The sequence below is a fragment of the Orcinus orca genome, chromosome 10, assembly GCF_937001465.1.
Source record: "Orcinus orca chromosome 10, mOrcOrc1.1, whole genome shotgun sequence".
NCBI lineage: Eukaryota > Metazoa > Chordata > Mammalia > Artiodactyla > Delphinidae > Orcinus > Orcinus orca.
In genome coordinates, this window is record NC_064568.1 from 89,359,044 (window position 1) to 89,377,852 (window position 18,809).

At 38.7% G+C, this 18,809-nt stretch overlaps 1 protein-coding gene across 6 annotated transcripts in view; it reads right to left on the reverse strand.

Annotated features, from left to right (window-relative positions):
* CDKAL1 (CDK5 regulatory subunit associated protein 1 like 1) overlaps positions 1-18,809 on the reverse strand; it is a 654,793-nt gene that overhangs the window by 76,103 nt on the left and 559,881 nt on the right. Inside the window, exon 14 of one of the 6 annotated variants that reach the window (XM_033434823.2) lies at positions 5,632-5,673. The exons of the other annotated variants lie outside the window; for them this stretch is intronic. Within the exon in view, the coding sequence (XP_033290714.2) occupies positions 5,647-5,673 (27 nt within the window). The 3' untranslated portion in view covers positions 5,632-5,646. Of the gene's footprint in view, positions 1-5,631; positions 5,674-18,809 lie in introns of those variants that run through there. 6 annotated transcript variants of the gene reach the window in all.

Here is an 18,809-nt window from a genome sequence, read left to right on the forward strand (position 1 = left end):
AGAGTCTGTCATACAGAGTGAAGTAAGTCAGAAAAACTTACTGAGAAAAACAAATACTGTATGCTAACACATATACATGGAATCTAAAAAAAGAAAAAAAAAAAACGGTTCTGAAGAATCTAGGGGCCGGACAGGAAGAAAGGAATAAAGAAGCAGATGTAGAGAATGAACTTGAGGACCTGGGGAGGGGGAAGGGTAAGCTGGGACAAAGTGAGAGAGTGGCATGGACTTAAATATACTACCAAATGTAAAATAGCTAGCTAGTGGGAAGCAGCCGCATAGCACAGGGAGATGAGATTGGTGCTGTGTGACCACCTAGAGGGGTGGGATAGGGAGGGTGGGAGGGAGACATAAGAGGGAGGGTATATGGGGATGTATGTATTTGTACAGCTGATTCACTTTTTTATAAAGTAGAAAGTAACACACCATTGTAAAGCAATTATACTCCAATAAAGATGTTTAAAGAAAAAACCCAAAAGCAGCGAGGGATGTATGTGAGGCCTCTGCAAGGCTGAGAGGCGGCACGGATTACTACACAGACCCCAGGAAGTAGGTGGACAGAACCAGAGCCAGGAAACCACCGCCTCAGCTTCAGGCATCTCCAGAGAAGTAACTTTTTCATAAGGCAGGACCGAATGAGGAGTGGAGCAGAGGTGAAAAGGGCCATTTGCTTGCTCCCTACGTCAGGCATGAATTTAAGGCCAAATTCTGTGTGTTGTGAGATAGACACCCTGATATCACTGTGTGTGTGCAGTGAGTCCACCCTGATGGATTATAATAGATGGGTTTAGGTGTGACACCAGTAAATGAGACATCAACAGTCTTATTCTCGGTCCTTGAAAGCAAACAAGGGGTAGGGAAACTACAAATGTGATGTTCAATCTGAGCCCGGCAGTTTTGTTTTTATTTTCAACATTAGAGCAAAACCTCCATTAACTGGAATTCATCCAACTCAAATCTTGGGCCAGGGCTGGTTCTAGGCAAAACAGTGGAATAAATCTCACAGTTCTGAGCCCCGTTTATCCCTTTTCCATCAAAGTTTTCAGTTCTAGGGTCTCTTACATTTTAAAACGTTGCCTCTCTTGGGGAGATGTTTACTTTCATGACCCCAGAGAGATGCAACTTTATGGGGACTTAGGAATCCATAAGGAGACACGATGAGACAGGTATATCCTATCTGTTGTCCTGACAACCATGCCACCAGGAAAGGCTTTCGGATGTTCTCTAGACTTTTGGGAGAAAGCAGTAAATTAAGGCTCATAATCAGAGAGACAAAATTTCAATGAATTTTGTGGGGTCAGGGAAGTTCAGTTCCTTACAATATCCACAGAGAGAATTTCAGTACCAAACAAATTAATATGCAGAAAAAAGATCCTAAAGACTCAAGATCCCATACTCACTAATATTTTTTAGACAGAATTTTTAGAAACAAAGGTTAAAACTGCAAGGACACACTGTTTAACCAGAAGACGGCTGTTCAGTGTCACAAACCTGAATTCACCCTGCCGAGTCCTGGAACTGTCCCAGTGTGTTTCTTGAGTCAATAATCAAATTGAAAACCTTTCTAAGATTTTAAATTGGTCTGGCAAATTAGTCGCTCACATTTTTGGAGTCTGAAACCAATCTCTCCCTTCCTACCAAGGTACATCTCCATCTCCAATGTCTACTTCCTGCAAGTAACACGGTTTCAAGAAAATATCAGCATAAATTAACTCAGGGAAGCAGTGTCTTATTACCGATTAAAAGCCTCTCGCTAGGCACAACAGGCACTCACATTCAAGTGCTGAAGTAATGAAAACAGCACTTCGTACTTTCCATTCAAACGCATCTTTTCTTTTCCACCGCAGTTTAACTTCTTTCTAAATGCGGCTTTTAGTAGAAAATGACAACAATTATGAGCCCTTTGAGATTTAAAATCTGAAACTCAAATGATCAAGCCTTAATAAAAGCCTAATAAATTCCTTTATGTGTTATATTATGTCTGCTTAATTACTCCCATCCCATAATGGAAGCAACAGAGGAGCAGAGTTTATAGTCAGCTTTACAGAAGAGTTATTTCTGAGACTCTTTCCTCTAAATTTAATTTTTATGTGTACATTCAAAAACATATATTCGGAAACATTATAATCTGAAATTAAGATCACTCTTATAAATATATTAAGTGGACAAATTCTCTTGAAATGCAGGAAGTGATTAAAACCACCCCGAAGTTCTTTATCTCCAAATAGTATATTCTCAGTTCAGTGGGCACCTCTTCGTTATTGCTAACAGTTTATCTCCTACACTGATTGGAAAGAGAGATACAACTTGCTTGTTGAAACTACCATTTAAATACTGTTTTTCCACAGAACATAAATAACCTTTTAATGAAGCAGGAAGTCACTGTTACTTAGAAAATGGTCTTTGCTTATCTGCTACTGTTTAGAAAAAAACAGCAACCAACATTATTTTTCTTCTGATAATGTCAATCTTATACATTACCTTTGGAGGGGAGAAAGAAATGTAGCCTTGTCAAGTACAGGAGGAGGATGGGCCCATTTATGTAAGGTTTCCACAATCTCTTAGAGGAGAAAGGTAAGGTAATTACTCTGCACTTGTGACAGGCAAATCAAGCTGGTAACACCAAAGGTCATGTCCTCTGTCTACCTTTGACCCTACCTTCACCATAACCCCTAGGCTCCCTGTACTATAATCGACTCCTATTTTTCCTAAACTTGCATTTTCTAATTAACAGCTGTTTTCTTGACTGAATTAGCCACTGTTTAAGTAAAAACACATATGTATCCAAAAAGTAGAGTGAACAAAGAATCTTTTTTTCCCTTGAAACCAAAAGATGGAATGAAAATGAAAAGGTAGGATGCTCAGATGTCATTTCAAAGCCAAAGGTTCTTACTGATCTTTCACTGAAACTCTCAAGCCTAGGTCTATGTGGTTTAAAGTGGATCTACAAAAATATTTACAGACCACACATATGCTACCTACTGCCCAGATAAGCAAAGTGTTCCCTTCGAGAACTGTCCCAAATGGACAAAAGCAAAAGGTAACCCCAAATCACAAGAACAAATCCTATACATTTGGTGTCACAGTGGGTTTTTTTTTCCCCCCCAAACATCTCTTGTTCTGGAAATATAGGATATGAAAATAATCAGGCCTCAATGCAACGATCTTTTTCAAGAGTTGCTAGGAAGTCAATAATCTCCCCCTCTTGTCTCTCATGGAAACATATCCTCAAACCCAATCCATGCTGGGTGAAATTAGAGGGAACTTTTCGCATTTCAAACCGTGCCTGGAGCAGGGATTTAAAATTTTTAAAAGGCTAGTCTACACTGCAGACTACAAAACAAATATACAAAGGAAGAAAGATCTCAACTGAGTGATAATTACGTGAATTAGGTGTCACTGTAAGTGTCCATCATCGGATGAATGGATAAGGAAGATGTGGCACATATATACAATGGAATATTACTCAGCCATAAAAAGAAACGAAATTGAGCTATTTGTAATGAGGTGGATAGACCTAGAGTCTGTCATACAGAGTGACGTAAGTCAGAAAGAGAAAGACAAATACCGTATGCTAACACATATATATGGAATTTAAGAAAAAAAAATGTCATGAAGAACCTAGGGGTAAGACAGGAATAAAGACACAGACCTACTAGAGAAAGGACTTGAGGATATGGGTAGGGGGAAGGGTAAGCTGTGACAAAGCGAGAGAGAGGCATGGACATATATACACTACCAAACGTAAGGTAGATAGGTAGTGGGAAGCAGCCGCATAGCATAGGGAGATCAGCTCGGTGCTTTGTGACCGCCTGGAGGGGTGGGATAGGGAGGGTGGGAGGGAGGGAGACGCAAGAGGGAAGAGATATGGGAACATGTGTATATGTACAGCTGATTCGTTTTTGTTATGGAGCAGAAACTAACACACCATTGTAAAGCAATTATACTCCAATAAAGATGTAAAAAAAAAAAAAAGAGTGGAGATCTGTAAAGAACAGACTTGTGGTTTCCGAGGCAGGGAGGGAGGGATGGGTTGGGAGTTTGGGGTTACCAGATGCAAACTATTATATATAGAATGGATAAACAACAAGGTCCTACTGTGTAGCACAGGGAACTACATTCAATATGCTATGTGATATGATAAACCATAATGGAAAAGAATATAAAAAAGAATGTATATATATGTATAGCTGAATCACTTTGCTGTACAGAAGAAATTAACACAACCTTGTAAATCAACCATACTTCAATAAAAAACAAACAAACAACTAGTGGATATCTGTGAAAACTGTAAACCAGGCTGACTGAGGATATACTTTCTTAAAATAGAATATACTACAGATATGGTTGTCTTTGTTCAATTCTACAAAGTCTCCACTGAGCAGGTACCGTATGCCAGGCTTTGGGCTGGGCTCTAGTGATACCACGGTGAGCAAAACCAGGTATGGTCCCTGTTCTTACGGAACTTAACAATCTAGGGAGGGAGATGAACCATGATCAAATAACGACACAAACGTAAAATGGTAACTCTGATGTGTGTTTAAGAGGAGTGTCACCTGTTAGTAACCATGATGGTGATCTGGCCTAGTCAGAGAGGTCTGGGGAAGGTACTCTGAGGAAGCTCTGGGGGTGAGATCCGCAAGGTGACCAGGAGCTAATGCGGTGAAGAAGGGCAGGAAGAGCATTTCAGGCAGAGAAACAGCACAGGAGAAGGAATGGTGTTTGCTTGAGGGAGAAGAAGAAGGCAAGGTGTGGTCGGAGCAGAGAGGGCCGGGGGAGCATGGGGAGAGATCCAGCCTCACACGCAGAAGGGCTTTCCGTAAGAATGGAAAGTCATTGTACAGTTTTAAGTAGAGAAGTGATATGATCAGATTTATTGGTGTAGAAGAGCATACTAGTTTCCCTTGGGTGAATGAATAGATTTGAGAGGGAAACAAGAATGAATGCAGAGGGATGAGTCGGCAGGTGACTGATGAAGTTCAGGTGAGAGAAGAGTGCTGCCTGGGCCAAAGGAGAGTTTGAGTAGAAATATACAAATGTTTGCTCGCCTGTAATCAGTGTGGTGTTTTTCACTGCTGGCAGATTTTCTCTTATCTGAGTAAGAGAAGTTGCATTCTATCCTAGAAATGAAAGCATCTTTTGGCAGGACAAAAATTCGTCCTGGAAAGACAAATCATGTATAATGATATATATGATTACAGTTATGTAAAACTAAAAATACGTAATTAGGTACACGTTTCTAATTGAAAAATAAAGGCTAGAAGTTGAAGATTCTAAACATTCAATGGGAAATTCGTGTGCATGTTTCGCTATTCTAGACTGAGTTTTATAGGATACAATATTCCCATTTATCCAAGTTAAATCACTCAGATTACAGACCACATAGTTGTAGAAACATTTAGTGATGAAATGCGCACTGAATTTCTAGACTCACCCTGTCAATACGATCATGAATGCTATCACCCATGATTTGCTTGTGGTTATTCGCTACTCAAGAGAAGAGTGACGGAAATATGTAAGAAACTACCAGGTATCCATAAAATGGAGTGCGCTTTTGTGGTCCAGGGCGGGAAACGGCAGGGCATAAACCCACCCTGAGCTTTATTTTAGCAAAGGGGTTAACCGGTGCCTGCAGTCTTGTAGCCTTCATCTTGAGCATTTGAGTTTTTCTCCCTGAGTAAAGCAGAAACAGCACATCAGATCCCTGCAGATGCTGAGAGCTGAAGGTAACGGAAAGAAAAGCTTTGACATTCTGTCACTGGAATGACAGGACAAAATGGACTGTAATAAACAACAGTTTAAGCACGATAATTTGATGCACTGGGACCTTAAGCTTCTCCAGATGCTGAACTCAGCTTGGGATGTGAGATAAGAGAACAGCATTTACCCTCTAGGATAAAGTAAGGGTCGGCGAAACCAGAAAAATTTTCTTGTGTAAACAGAAACCAGTTCACTAACACGCAGAGCCTCAGATATTATATACATTAATTCACATACATACAATATCCATACATGTTACCGGCACATGTAATCATCATACTCACACGTATGTATAAAATATAACTCGTCCCTTGTCGTAATAGGAAACGATAGTTAAGCCAGAAAGAAAAACCAATGCTGGCGAGTAATCTTCACGTGGAAAGAGCGCTATACCAATGTTCAGGTTGCTCACTCTCATACTGCTCCATAACTATTACAAATAAAATGCCTCTGAATAACATTTCTTTTCCAAATAAACAAGCACATGCAGACGCAGATTTTGACTGTGAAGATTTAATTCACAACAGAAGGATGTTGCTTATGGAGTGAGAAGTGAAATCACAGTCCCTCTGGGCACATCCAGGTGTCTGCCAGTTTTCCATAACAAGGCTGAGTGATGTGCTTGCATTTCTCAAAGACTGTTTTGTTTCAGGAAGGCCAGTTTAGGTGACTGGTAGATGTCATAATGAAATAGAAGTATCACCACACTATTGATTTTGGTTAGGATCACTCAGAACCAACAAGGCATCTTGCTTTTACTGGTGAAGATTTGAACTTTTTAAAGATTTTGACTAGTTTTTCTTCACACTACTTAAGAAAAAAAATTTTAAAAACTACAAACAACACAAGCAAGTGGTTTTGTAATTATAAGATATACTGTGCTTGTGTAAGCAAGAATAAGAAAATACAACCTTAAGAACAATAGCTAACATTTATTGGCTGTCTATTACTGTGAAGGGCATTGCGCTAGTGACTTTACATACATTTATCTTGTTTAAAACCTTGCAAGGTACTTGTTATTAGCCTCATTTTAACACTACTTGCTCAGAGCATCGAAGCAAAGTTGTCCAAGGTCACAGAGCTCAGAGGTGAAAGAGTAAGGATCTTAAGAGTAAGAAGTTCCTGTCTGCTGAATTCTGCCAAGCTCAGAAGCCCATCTCTTTCCACTCTACCCACTGTCTCTCAAAATATCACTGCAGAAACAAAGAACAAGGTGCAGGGAAAAAAAAAAAACAAAACACATATTAAGAGTCAAAGGAATATATGGCTAAAATGTGCTTAAATCCTATGCTGAATAAAACCCACCCAGGCAGACTGCAGACCCTTCCCCTAGACAAAGCTTACCAGGGTTCTGTTTCTTACCTACTTCACATGGCTTGACACTCTTAGGAGGATTCCATGCCAAAGCAATGACAAAGGTATGCATACCGATCTTGCTCCTCTGGTTCCAGGGATCTCTCTGCACCTTTCTAGCTCTCTGAGTTCTATTAACCCCACCAAACAAATTCTTTGGTGGCTGCTACTCTTAAATGTTGAGCGATCTCTCTCTTCCTTGTACACACGGTCACCCTTCCTCACCTTCCACTTACCTTTCAATCCCTTCCTCATGGGCTTGTCCCATCACCCTACAAAATGGCACTGGAAAACTTTCCTTTCTTCCACCTTTCTTTACAAAAGCATTACATGTTTGTTTTAGAAATATTCAAAAAATTCAGAAAGGCCATCAAAAAAGAAAATGAAAATCACCCAGGATTCTGTCACTTAGAGATAACTACTGTTAATGTTGTGGTGTATGTTACCAGTCTTATTTTTTTCTAAGCAAATATACTGTGATTATTAATAAAATTGATATCAAAGATACATGGTATCTCGTCATACTGTTTCCATTTTTGACACATCAATAAACATTCCCCCATCATTAAATATTCCTTTACAACATGATTTTCAGTGACTGCATGGCCTTATATCCTGTGAGTGTAGCATATCTATTAATCCATCACCTATTACTGGATATTTAGGGTTTTTTTTCTTTTTTAACATTTTATTATTACAAACAGTTCTGCAATGAACCTCCTCATAGATTTATGTTTACCCAAATTCATGACTGTTTCTTTTACTATATTCCTCTATACACTTGGAAAGCTCTGATACATACTGGCAGGTTGTCCTTCTCACAGATTTTATGAATTTAATGCCCAGCAAGACTAAATACTAAGGCATGGGAAATGGGTCTTTTGAACATAGTGAATAATCACAAACTTGCAAAGTGACTTATAAGTGAATTCACTAACTCATTCAACAAATACTCATTAACCTTCTAAATGTCCTAGACACTAGGGATACAGTAAGCAGATACAGTCCTTGTTCTTAAAGAGCTTTCATTGTATCAAGACAGAAAATGAAGGAAGCAATAACAATAAAATGTAAAAAGTGCAAAAATGGGAGGTTATGAGAATGGAGAAAAAAGACTAGATTGGAAAGGTGTCCAGAGATAGAGGAGAAAGTCAGGGGATTGACTGGATGTCCTGGGCGAGGTCAGGCTTCTCCACGAGCTTCTCAAGTCAGTTTCCTCGCCCTTCCTGCTGTCACAACGATTCCCCTTGTCCTCCCATGTTTCCTGTTTGCATTTCCAACTTGAGCTGAGCTAAAACAGAATATTTTATTTCAAAAGTCCCCTCCCAACTATAAAAGAAATCACTATTAAATATTACAGCTTTTTCAAGTTACTCACTTACTACCGCCTCCCAAACACACTGATTAAAAACAATAATTCTGGAGAAAAATTAAGTAAAATAAGCAATTACTTAGGGGGAAATGTTTTTCTAGAGGATTATTTAGATTTGAATTATAGTCTTTTTATAGCTAAGTTTCTAGATATATTATAATCAATATGGTAAACCAATTCTCATGAACATAAATGGCTACCAAAATTGGTCAGCAGTAAATGGCCTAAAGGTTTAAAAGGAAGCAATCAAAACACACAGTAATTACATTCTCAAAATAACATCACCACCCCTGTATTTTAATATTTTACACAGTACAGCATTTAGCAACCGCTGAGGCTAACTTCTTCCAAGTAAGCTGCTTTTCCATTTCATGCAGACAAGAGCCCAATGACTAAAACTTTAAAAGTTATGTCTAATGAGTCCTAGTTACACCACTGCTTTAGAAACAAAGCACAACTTTTTCTCTTGAAGAACAAATGTATATGGATTGGAAAATATATCAACATTTTAATAAGATTCTGGTCTTTTAAAATACATGATGACACATGGAGCCAAATAATATTGATATATAGATAATAAATTACTCATCATTTGTTTGGAGTATAAAATACTTTACATTTAAAGGAGAAATGAAGGTGTTAGAAAGAAGGGGTACTGAATCAATTTTGATTCCTTAGGATGGGTTTTATATGTATTCCTTCTTTGTAACTGAGTTTTAAGCATGTACATGAAAAGCACACCCAAACGTTCTATTATATGCATGCTTACAATGAGGATGGGTGACATACATGGCAACATCCAGTGCATACTACATATAGCACTTTTCTAATCTCTTCACTTGTATTAATTTATTTCATCATTAAGACAACCCATATATATATACACCTTTATTATTTCCATTTTGTGGATGAGGAAACCACGAATGAATATATATGAAACTAAGATGTCATCTGGGGTCTCGCTACCCCTTCAGATCTAGGCTCCCAACTTCCACACCTTGTCTTGTGAAAAAAAGTACAGTGCCCTTCTCCATATGACTTTCAGCATCTGGGGTTCTTGCATTCTCAAGGTCACATCTAGTTCCCAATCTCTGGTCTTCTGACTTAGTTTTGTGATTAAAGGCACACAGGAAGAAAATGCAAATCACCTATTAATTATTAATTATTTTATTTAATTGAATATTAATTATTTCCCCACTTCTTCCCCCTCTTTAATCACTCTTTCTTCTGTTTATAGTGAGAGAAAAATTCCCTGTATTTTTCTACTGCCGAGCATTCAGTTCTATCTTTCATAACTTTTTTCCTTCTCATTCATGGTCTCAGGTTCTTTCTTTGTCCATTAAACTGCTTATCGAAATAGTTTCCTAGACAAAGCTATTTCCTTTCCTAAGAGGAATTCTGTTCCTAGCTAAGACAGTGACATCCCGCCCCCCAACCCCCCATGTGCACACAAAGATGAAGGTGAGACATCCTATATTTTGATTAATATAAAATACTGCTATTGATGATTATACAGCTGCCATAACAGAAGAAATGTGACATATGTTCACTGACATCAGAATAGATGCAGAAGCAACCCACGTTCAAATGACATTAGGTTAATTCATTACAGTCTTAAATAAATCCATACAAGAGCAATTATTTTCCTTTGTATTTGAGAATCCATGGTTAGAAATGACAATGCTTACTGATAAAAAGAAATCACATACCTCCACCCTGCCATTGAGGTTGTCAATATATATAACAAGTGTTAAAAAGTCATGTCAAAACACCATTAGATGTCATTTTTCACAGAACTAGAACAAAAAATTTCACAATTTGTATGGAAACACAAAAGACCCTGAATAGCCAAAGCAATCTCGAGAAAGAAAAATGGAGCTGGAGGAATCAGGCTCCCTGACTTCAGACTGTATTACAAAGCTACAGTAATCAAGACCGTATGGCACTGGCACAAAAAACAGAAATATAGATCAATGGAACAGGATAGAAAGCCCAGAGATAAACCCACACACATATGGTCACCTTATCTTTGATAAAGGAGGCAAGAATATACAGTGGAGAAAAGACAGCCTCTTCAATAAGTGGTGCTGGGAAAACTGGACAGCTATGTGTAAAAGACTGAAATTAGAACGCTCCCTAACACCATATACAAGAATAAACTCAAAATGGATTAAAGACCTAAATGTCAGGCCAGACACTATCAAACTCTTAGAGGAAAATATAGGCAGAACACTCTATGACACAGATCACAGCAAGATCCTTTTTGATCCACCTTCTAGAGGAATGGAAATAAAAACAAAAATAAACAAGTGGGACCTAATGAAACTTAAAAGCTTTTGCACAGCAAAGGAAACCATAAACAAGATGAAAAGACAACCCTCAGAATGGGAGAAAATATTTGCAAACAGAGCAACTGAAAAAGGATTAATCTCCAAAATATACAAGCAGCTCATGCAACTCCATATCAAAAAAACAAACAACCCAATCTAAAAATGGGCAGAAGACCTAAATAGACATTTCTCCAAAGAAGATATACAGATTGCCAACAAACACATGAAAGGATGCTCAACGTCATTAATCATTAGAGAAATGCAAATCAAAACTACAATGAGGTATCACCTCATACTGGTCAGAATGGCCATCATCAAAAAATCTACAAACAATAAAAGCTGGAGAGGGTGTGGAGAAAAGGGAACCATCTTGGACTGTTGGTGGGAAAGTAAATTGATACAGCCACTATGGAGAACAGTATGGAGGTTCCTTAAAAAACTAAAAATAGAACTACCATACGATCCAGCAATCCCACTACTGGGCATATGCCCTGAGAAAACCATAATTCAAACAGAGCCATGTACCAAAATGTTCATTGCAGCTCTATTTACAATAGCCAGGACATGGAAACAACCTAAGTGTCCATTGACAGATGAATGGATAAAGAAGATGTGGCACATATATACAATGAAATATTACTCAGCCATAAAAAGAAATAAAATTGAGTTATTTGCAATGAGGTGCATTGACCTAGAGACTGTCATACAGAGTGAAGTAAGTCAGAAAGAGAAAAACAAATACCGTATGCTAACACATATATATATGGAATCTTAAAAAACAAGGTTCTGAAGAAACTAGGGGCAGGAGAGGAATAAAGATGCAGACATAGAGAATGGACTTGAGGACACAGGGAGGGGGAAGGGTAAGCTGGAACGAAGTGAGAGAGTGGCATGGACATATATACACCAGCAAATGTAAAATAGATAGCTAGTGGGAAGCAGCCGCATAGCACAGGGAGATCAGCTCGTTGCTTTGTGTTCACCTCTAGGGGTGGGAGAGGGAGGGTGGGAGGGAGATGCAAGAGGGAGGAGATATGGGGATATATGTATACATGCAGCTGACTCACTCTGTTATACAGCAGAAACTAAGAAACCATTGTAAAGCAATTATACTCCAATAAAGATGTTAAAAAACAAAACAAAACAAACACTATTAGAAAAAACAGGTTAGGAATACAATTGGGGTCATATACAGATTACTAAATCATATGTATCTAATTCATATAAAAATGAATTTTCAAAACATCACCTACTTCTGAACCACTGAGTATGAATTATTCCCATGGCTTTATGTACTGCATAGGTGGGTGGGTTTAAAAAGAGTAGGAGAAAGAAAGGATTCAGGGATGCCTTTTAGAAAACAAAACCATGTTTCATAAATTGCTGGCATCCCAAGAGTCAAACAAAAATACTTCTTGAGCATCAAGAGCCACTTAGATTGGGATGTGTTTGGTCCCCCTGGAGCTGAACAGTCCACAGCCTGAGTGGCTGCAGGAGGTGGCCCTGTGGTTAGGGTCCCCTGTTAGGCAATGACCATGAAAGATAAAAAGCAATTCAGTTTTAAAGCAGAAACTAGCACACCACTGCAAAGCAATTATATTCCAATAAAGATGTTAAAAAAAAATTCAGTTTTGGAAAAACAGTCTTTGCCTTCAAAATGTTTCCACCAAAACCGAAGAAAAACCACATTAAGCATTCTGGATACATATAAAATACACTTCAGAATTGGGGACAGGAAACAAGTACAAGTTCAAAATGAGACACATAGCTGGTATGGACTCTGGGAATTGCATACACTATGAGATCCTTGAGAGCAAAGACTGTCATTAGCCATCACTGTGTCACTTGAATTTGACTCAGGAAATGTTTGCTGAATGACTGTGGAGGTGATATAAAGAACAGATTACCTGTTGAATCGGTTTGGCAGTTGTCAGCTATTTAAGAGAAGGGATTCTACCTTATTCGAAAGTGTATATACCCATGTGTATTACCTGGCTCAATGCCTGGGACCTACTGAGTGTTCATTCATGTTTAGCATTAGAGAAGAAGGTAGGTTAAAGTGGAGATTATTATTAGGCCCATCAGAAAGCAAAAAGGAAGAAGACCCAGAATAGGGGAGACCTCGAGACTCCTGGGGACAAACGACAGAATTCCAAGAAAGCCTGGAGAGACCTGATTGAGAGTCAAAGGGAAGGAAGAGCTTTGTCAAGGAAGAGAGGAACCTCTTTGAGACAGGCAGGAAAGGAAAGATCATGAACAAAGCACAGGATTATTTGCAAGGGGAAAGAACATTAAGAAAATCACCGATGTCTCCATCTTCTCACTTAATGAAATAACGATCCTTATTTAAAAAGTGCATAGGTCATTGTCAGCAAAGTTGACTATTATTACCCAAAGGAGTCAGGGTGGACTGAGTAGGATCTGAACCTTAAAAATGGCAAAACCTGAAAGTCATCACTGTGTGTGTTTGGGGGCGGGGGTGGCATGCTAGGGAGAGCCAGAAAGTTTTAAAAAATTAGATATGGACCGCATTTCCCAAACCAGTGGTTTAACTGTTCAATAATTTTATCAAGAACTGTGCTAGGCACTGTGGGGAATTGAGAGAAATGTAAGATATGGCTCTTGTCCTGAGAAGTTAAAGAACAACCCAGAGATATTTCATGGTAGAATGTGAACAGATGCCAAAAAAAAGTGGGAGAGATAAGGGCAAAAAAGTTCCATAACAAGAACTACATTCATTACATGCTATTTCTTTTTATATTAAATTCTAGTAATTATCTCCTCTACTGTTTTTTGCTGCTCTCATTTTGCTGTTTACAGTCAATAAAAAGTCATTTTCTGGCTTTCGTCTTAGAATAGTTATTTTAGTAGGTATTTGAGTTCTTCTTTTGTTTGTGAAGAACTTGCTTCTCCTCAAGGTTCACTGAATACACAGGTCACAAAGCTTTGGCTGAACACAGGGTCATTTCTTAAGTAGACAGAACAGATTCTTTCAAGAAACACTCTGTGCAAATACAGGCCTGCGTCCCCAAGCTACACAACAAAAACGGTTATTAATGTCGGTCCACACTGAGCCTGGGTCTGAGAGGGTTAAGCTAAAAATCAAGTTATTGTTGCTTCTCTTTTGGTTCAGTACAGCTTTTCTATAATTCTCTAGAGCTAGGCAGCTGACAGCATGGATTTTTATTGAAGAAATGCTATGACATTTGTTCTAAATGTCACATTTCTCCCCTACAAACTAAAAATAGCATGTCACCATACCCCTACCCCTAATAAAATTGTTGGCTTGGAAATGACATTGATAAGCAAAATGAAGCATATAACCTTTTCTCCTCTTTTCTGTAAATGTTTTATTTATTCCTGAGTAACATTTGGTATCTTTTGTAGGCTGAGATCAAAGGGACAAATCAGTAAATTTTACTGCTGAAGTAGTCTTTACAGTATGGGATTGTCATTTTTAAAGCATGTTCCAGGCAGGCACTGCTGTCATTTGAGTAGTGATCTAGTGACTGACAGAAAATATCTGTAGAAATAATGTGTGCTCTCATAGTAATGTGACATTTTATGAGCAGTTTGACTGTTTTCATTACTCTGATTTGGGTCTGTTGAAAAGTAAGTTAGAAAGCCAGCAATGGAATATGGAAAAGCCTGTCAGGATGAAGTTGACACGACAACCTTGAAATTGGGCTGATGTATTTAATAAGGCTTTGTGGCAATTATCTGAAAGCGTTTTAAATATTAAGTTGACTTGAATGCTTAATCTGATCAATTCCAAGGTTACTGGTTTTATTGATAAGAGTGTTTGGTTAACTGACATTAAGAGCCAAGTTTCAAGCAAACTTTATGGAGGCTTTGACTACACTTGCCCTCATTATCTTAACTAGGTTTTGTTTTAAGGGTGAAGATTTGGTTATATAGGGAAACTTCCATTACAACAAGACTCATATCTGCACTGGTCCCTTCAGTGGTGGAATTCTGTTAAAAAGAACATCTTGCTAGAGAACATGGTCCTGGACTGAAGGCCATGAAACCAAGCTTCCAGCAGATGCTCTCAAAGCAATCATTGCCAGTTTTGACTTTTATAGCACAGTGAGTAAGGAATACCTGTGTACCTTGTTTATGAATACCCAACAGACTTTTTTTTTTTTTTTCTTGCTCCTGGAAGTGTGTGCTGTTTGGTAAATGCACAATTAATGTGAGAATTCTTTCAAATGAGTGTGAGATCCTTACTACTCGTTTGAACTGGGATGTTCAGGACATTTATCTATTTGCTTTTTTGGTGACACACGATTTGGAATTCCCAAATTACTTCAAGATTGGTAGATGGGATGGACTCACTTAAGAGTGAAGACAGTCAACTTCCCAGTGTTTTACATCTTTACATGGCTTTCTTACTGCCAATGTGCACAGTCTCAGACAGGCCTGAAGGTGCCACTCTAAATTTTCAAATACTTTTATTAGCATAATTTAGGGTTGTAATTATAAACTATAAGGTTGTTTGGGAATCTGAGGATTCACAAAGGCTCTAGGATATGGCCAGCAAATGTCAAAAGGCCACTGTATATACAAATTATTACAACCAGGTAAATGCTATTTCCACTACTACCAAAATTCTCCTGAAAAACTTTTTTTTGTAAGTAAATTACTACAACTTCTATTTTTTTTTTTTTTATTTTGCAGTACGCGGGCCTCTCACTGTTGTGGCCCCTCCCGCTGCGGAGCACAGGCTCCGGACGCGCAGGCTCAGCGGCCATGGCTCACGGGCCCAGCCGCTCCACGGCATGTGGGATCCTCCTGGACCGGGGCACGAACCCGTGTTCCCTGCATCGGCAGGCGGACTCTCAACCACTGCGCCACCAGGGAAGCCCCACAACTTCTATTTTGCTGCCACTCCTAGTCCCCCAAATGCTGGCTTACACTGTAAGCTCCTTCAGGGAGACTCCTATCTTTATCATCTGTATCCCTAAGCACACAGCAGACACCAGGCACACAATATATACTGATGTTTCCTTCACAGTATGAAATCTAATGTCGCTGCTGCTTCCAGATGTAAGATTTCATCCTAGGACTTAACTAAAAATAGAGTCTTCATAGAGTTTATAATTTTTTCGTCATGAATGGTAATCAGAAGGAATGGTAATCTTTTCCTTCTGAAAAGTATGTGTACTTGGTTTTGGGCAACAATCTGCAGCTCGCATTGTGTCCTGTCTCCCCCGATCCTTGCCCCCCAACTTTATTATCTATTCCTGTGGACATTTTATCAGTACACCACCACTCTTTGAAATTACAATCAGATGCTTTAAAACCTCTGATTGTTCTCTCCAGTTGTGAAAACATAATCAGTGTGCTTTAAAGAAGCCTGCGGTGGTAGTCGCTAGCTAAAAAACGAATGCATATCCAGAAAACCTGTAATTTTTTCAAAAAAGGATAAAATAATTTATTTGGAGCTCAGACTGTAGTACTGTGATCCTGTGCTTTGCTCAGGATATACAAAACACTGAACAATCAATGCTTCTGAGTTTCATAAAATAATTACCTATTCTTCTGTATATACTGTTATACATGAATGAGGTTATTTAGGTATTATTATTATTAGCTGGTGATTATACTTTCTATTAGATAAGATTTTTTTTTAAAGGATGAATTAAGACTATTTTCCCAAGTAAACGTAAGCTATAATGTGTGGCACGGAAGGGCAACACCAAAGCCCCAGTCACCAATATCCAGCATTTCATTTCAGGCCCCTCTTCCTTTGGTTCATTCATAAACATTCCCATCTTCTTCTCTGCCTCCCCTCCCCCTCCAAAACAAAACATTTATTAACTGAAGCTTCCAACTGTGACAGAAATTACAGTCGTGTTAATGGTACAGATGGTGTAAAAAATGCAATCTAAAAACATGATTAAAAAACTTAGGAGCTAGGTAACCCGAGTTCATCTCGGATATGCCTGACCAGACATCCCTCAGGAAGGAAATACACGTTTTTGGTTAATTAGTTTGCTTTTATCCATCCCTGTAATTAGAACATGCTTTTCCCCTACTTAATCCTAAAACAGTCATTAGATTTAATAAACCTTTCTCAATTGCCACAAATGAGAAAATGAATTAGTTAAAAAGTAAGCATTACGCTGGTATTAGCAATATGATTATAACATTATGTGAATAAAAATATTTTTCTTTAATTATTCAAGATTAAATACATCATTTTATAGCTTGTTGCAAAAGAGTATACAGGGTTTTTTGTTTTTCCTTTCTTCCTTATGTTGCTTCATAAGGTAGTAAAAACATTAATGCTGCTTCCACAGATTACATTCCACTAAATGGAAGTGATTATTAATCATTCTTCCCCCCAAAAAAATCAAGCCATAATTAGCTTCTTCTCAAGTCAAAATAGAGTCAGAATCCACATGACTAAGGAAAGAGGCTGGTCTTCATTGCAGGGCACTAACTAGGGAGCTGGGCGCATACAACCTGCAAGGCTCCTGTGAATGGATAAGGGGGACAGAGCTGCGGGTTAGGCTTTGTTATTCTTATTAGTTTAAGCTCTAAGCCTTTGTGTGATGGTCTGATCTGTCAGGGAGTCCACTAAGGCCTCCAAACTCCACAGGTCCCATTAATCTCCACCACGCTCTCTCTACTTGCCAGTCTGGTGAGAAAGCCAGTTACTCACATGGTGCTACTTTTCACACGATTAAAGGTGAAACTCATATTTAAAAGTAAAAAACAATATACCATAAAGTTGAAGACCTAAACTTTCCAGACTTTCACCTTGTTGAGCATTCTCTGTATTAAATGATGTCACTCTTTGTTATATGTCAAGAAGCATCTCAATAAAAATAACTTCATGTATGAAAAAGAACCCAAGTTGGTCCTCACCTGGATCTTGTGAGACAGTCACAGCAAAAAACTATTTGTTGGATGGCAGGTTCTAGGGCATTGACATTTCCCCCAATCAACTCCCTGCCTGTGTTTGCTGAAGCGCCTTTGGTCATGGCACCCACAGCCATTATTACTGATGGGCCATGCAGGCTCCCCAAAATGTGGATCTGGACCTGGATCGGATAGGAGAGTGTAGGAGAAATGACGCTTATTTCGATCATAGGACAAGAGCAGAGTTTTGAAGGCACCCTGGGTAGGAAGGTGAGTTCAAGAATATCTTAGTGGGACTAGTCTAACCCAGGAATAACACTAGAGGCTCTAGAAATAATTCTACATATTTTCCTCCTCACTTCAAAACTCAGAAGGTTAAGAGTAGTTAAGACTAGTCCAGTCTTTCCATATTGATTTTGAGCTGAACCTACTTTGGAATTTGTAGGATAGATCCGAGAGGTTGGGGTCTGAAACCAAAACCATTTTTTCCTCTGGGCTATGGGACATCAACTGCAATATTTTTAGGGAATTTTTAGGGAAGAATGGTACCCCATGGAGCTGACAGTTGGTCACGTCAGCCATCCTCATTTCTGAGCAGGGAAAACTCCCAAGACCCAGAAAGTACATGCCGGAGCTCAGACAACTGCCTGGTCTCTGACTCCCAAAGCCATACTTGAGGATATGTTTTGTTTTACTAGGCAATTGTGTTACATACAGTCCAGACCCATTTAAGGACAGTAGAAAGGTATAATATTGGGCACCAGTTTAGAAGTGCGAAGTCTCCAAGCCAGTTTTCACATGTATTTATTTTTATAAAACACGTTACATTCTAGTCCACCATAACCTTTAGGAAATATCACTCTTTATGTTGCCTAGTGTATCGAATTATAGCATCAGCCGTAACCCAGCCACGTGATTTCAGACAGACACTTAGCTTCTCGGGGCCGTGGCTGCCTCACTGCAAAATGCAGTGGTTAGATAAGATGATCTCTACGGTTCCTTCTCATGAGAAGATTACTCGATTTCACTCTATTCCCTAATACCACAGACTGCCAATCCGAATTACTATTCTTTGTTGAGATTAACTTCGAATGCTCCCTAAAAAGAGGCTAGGAATCAAGTTA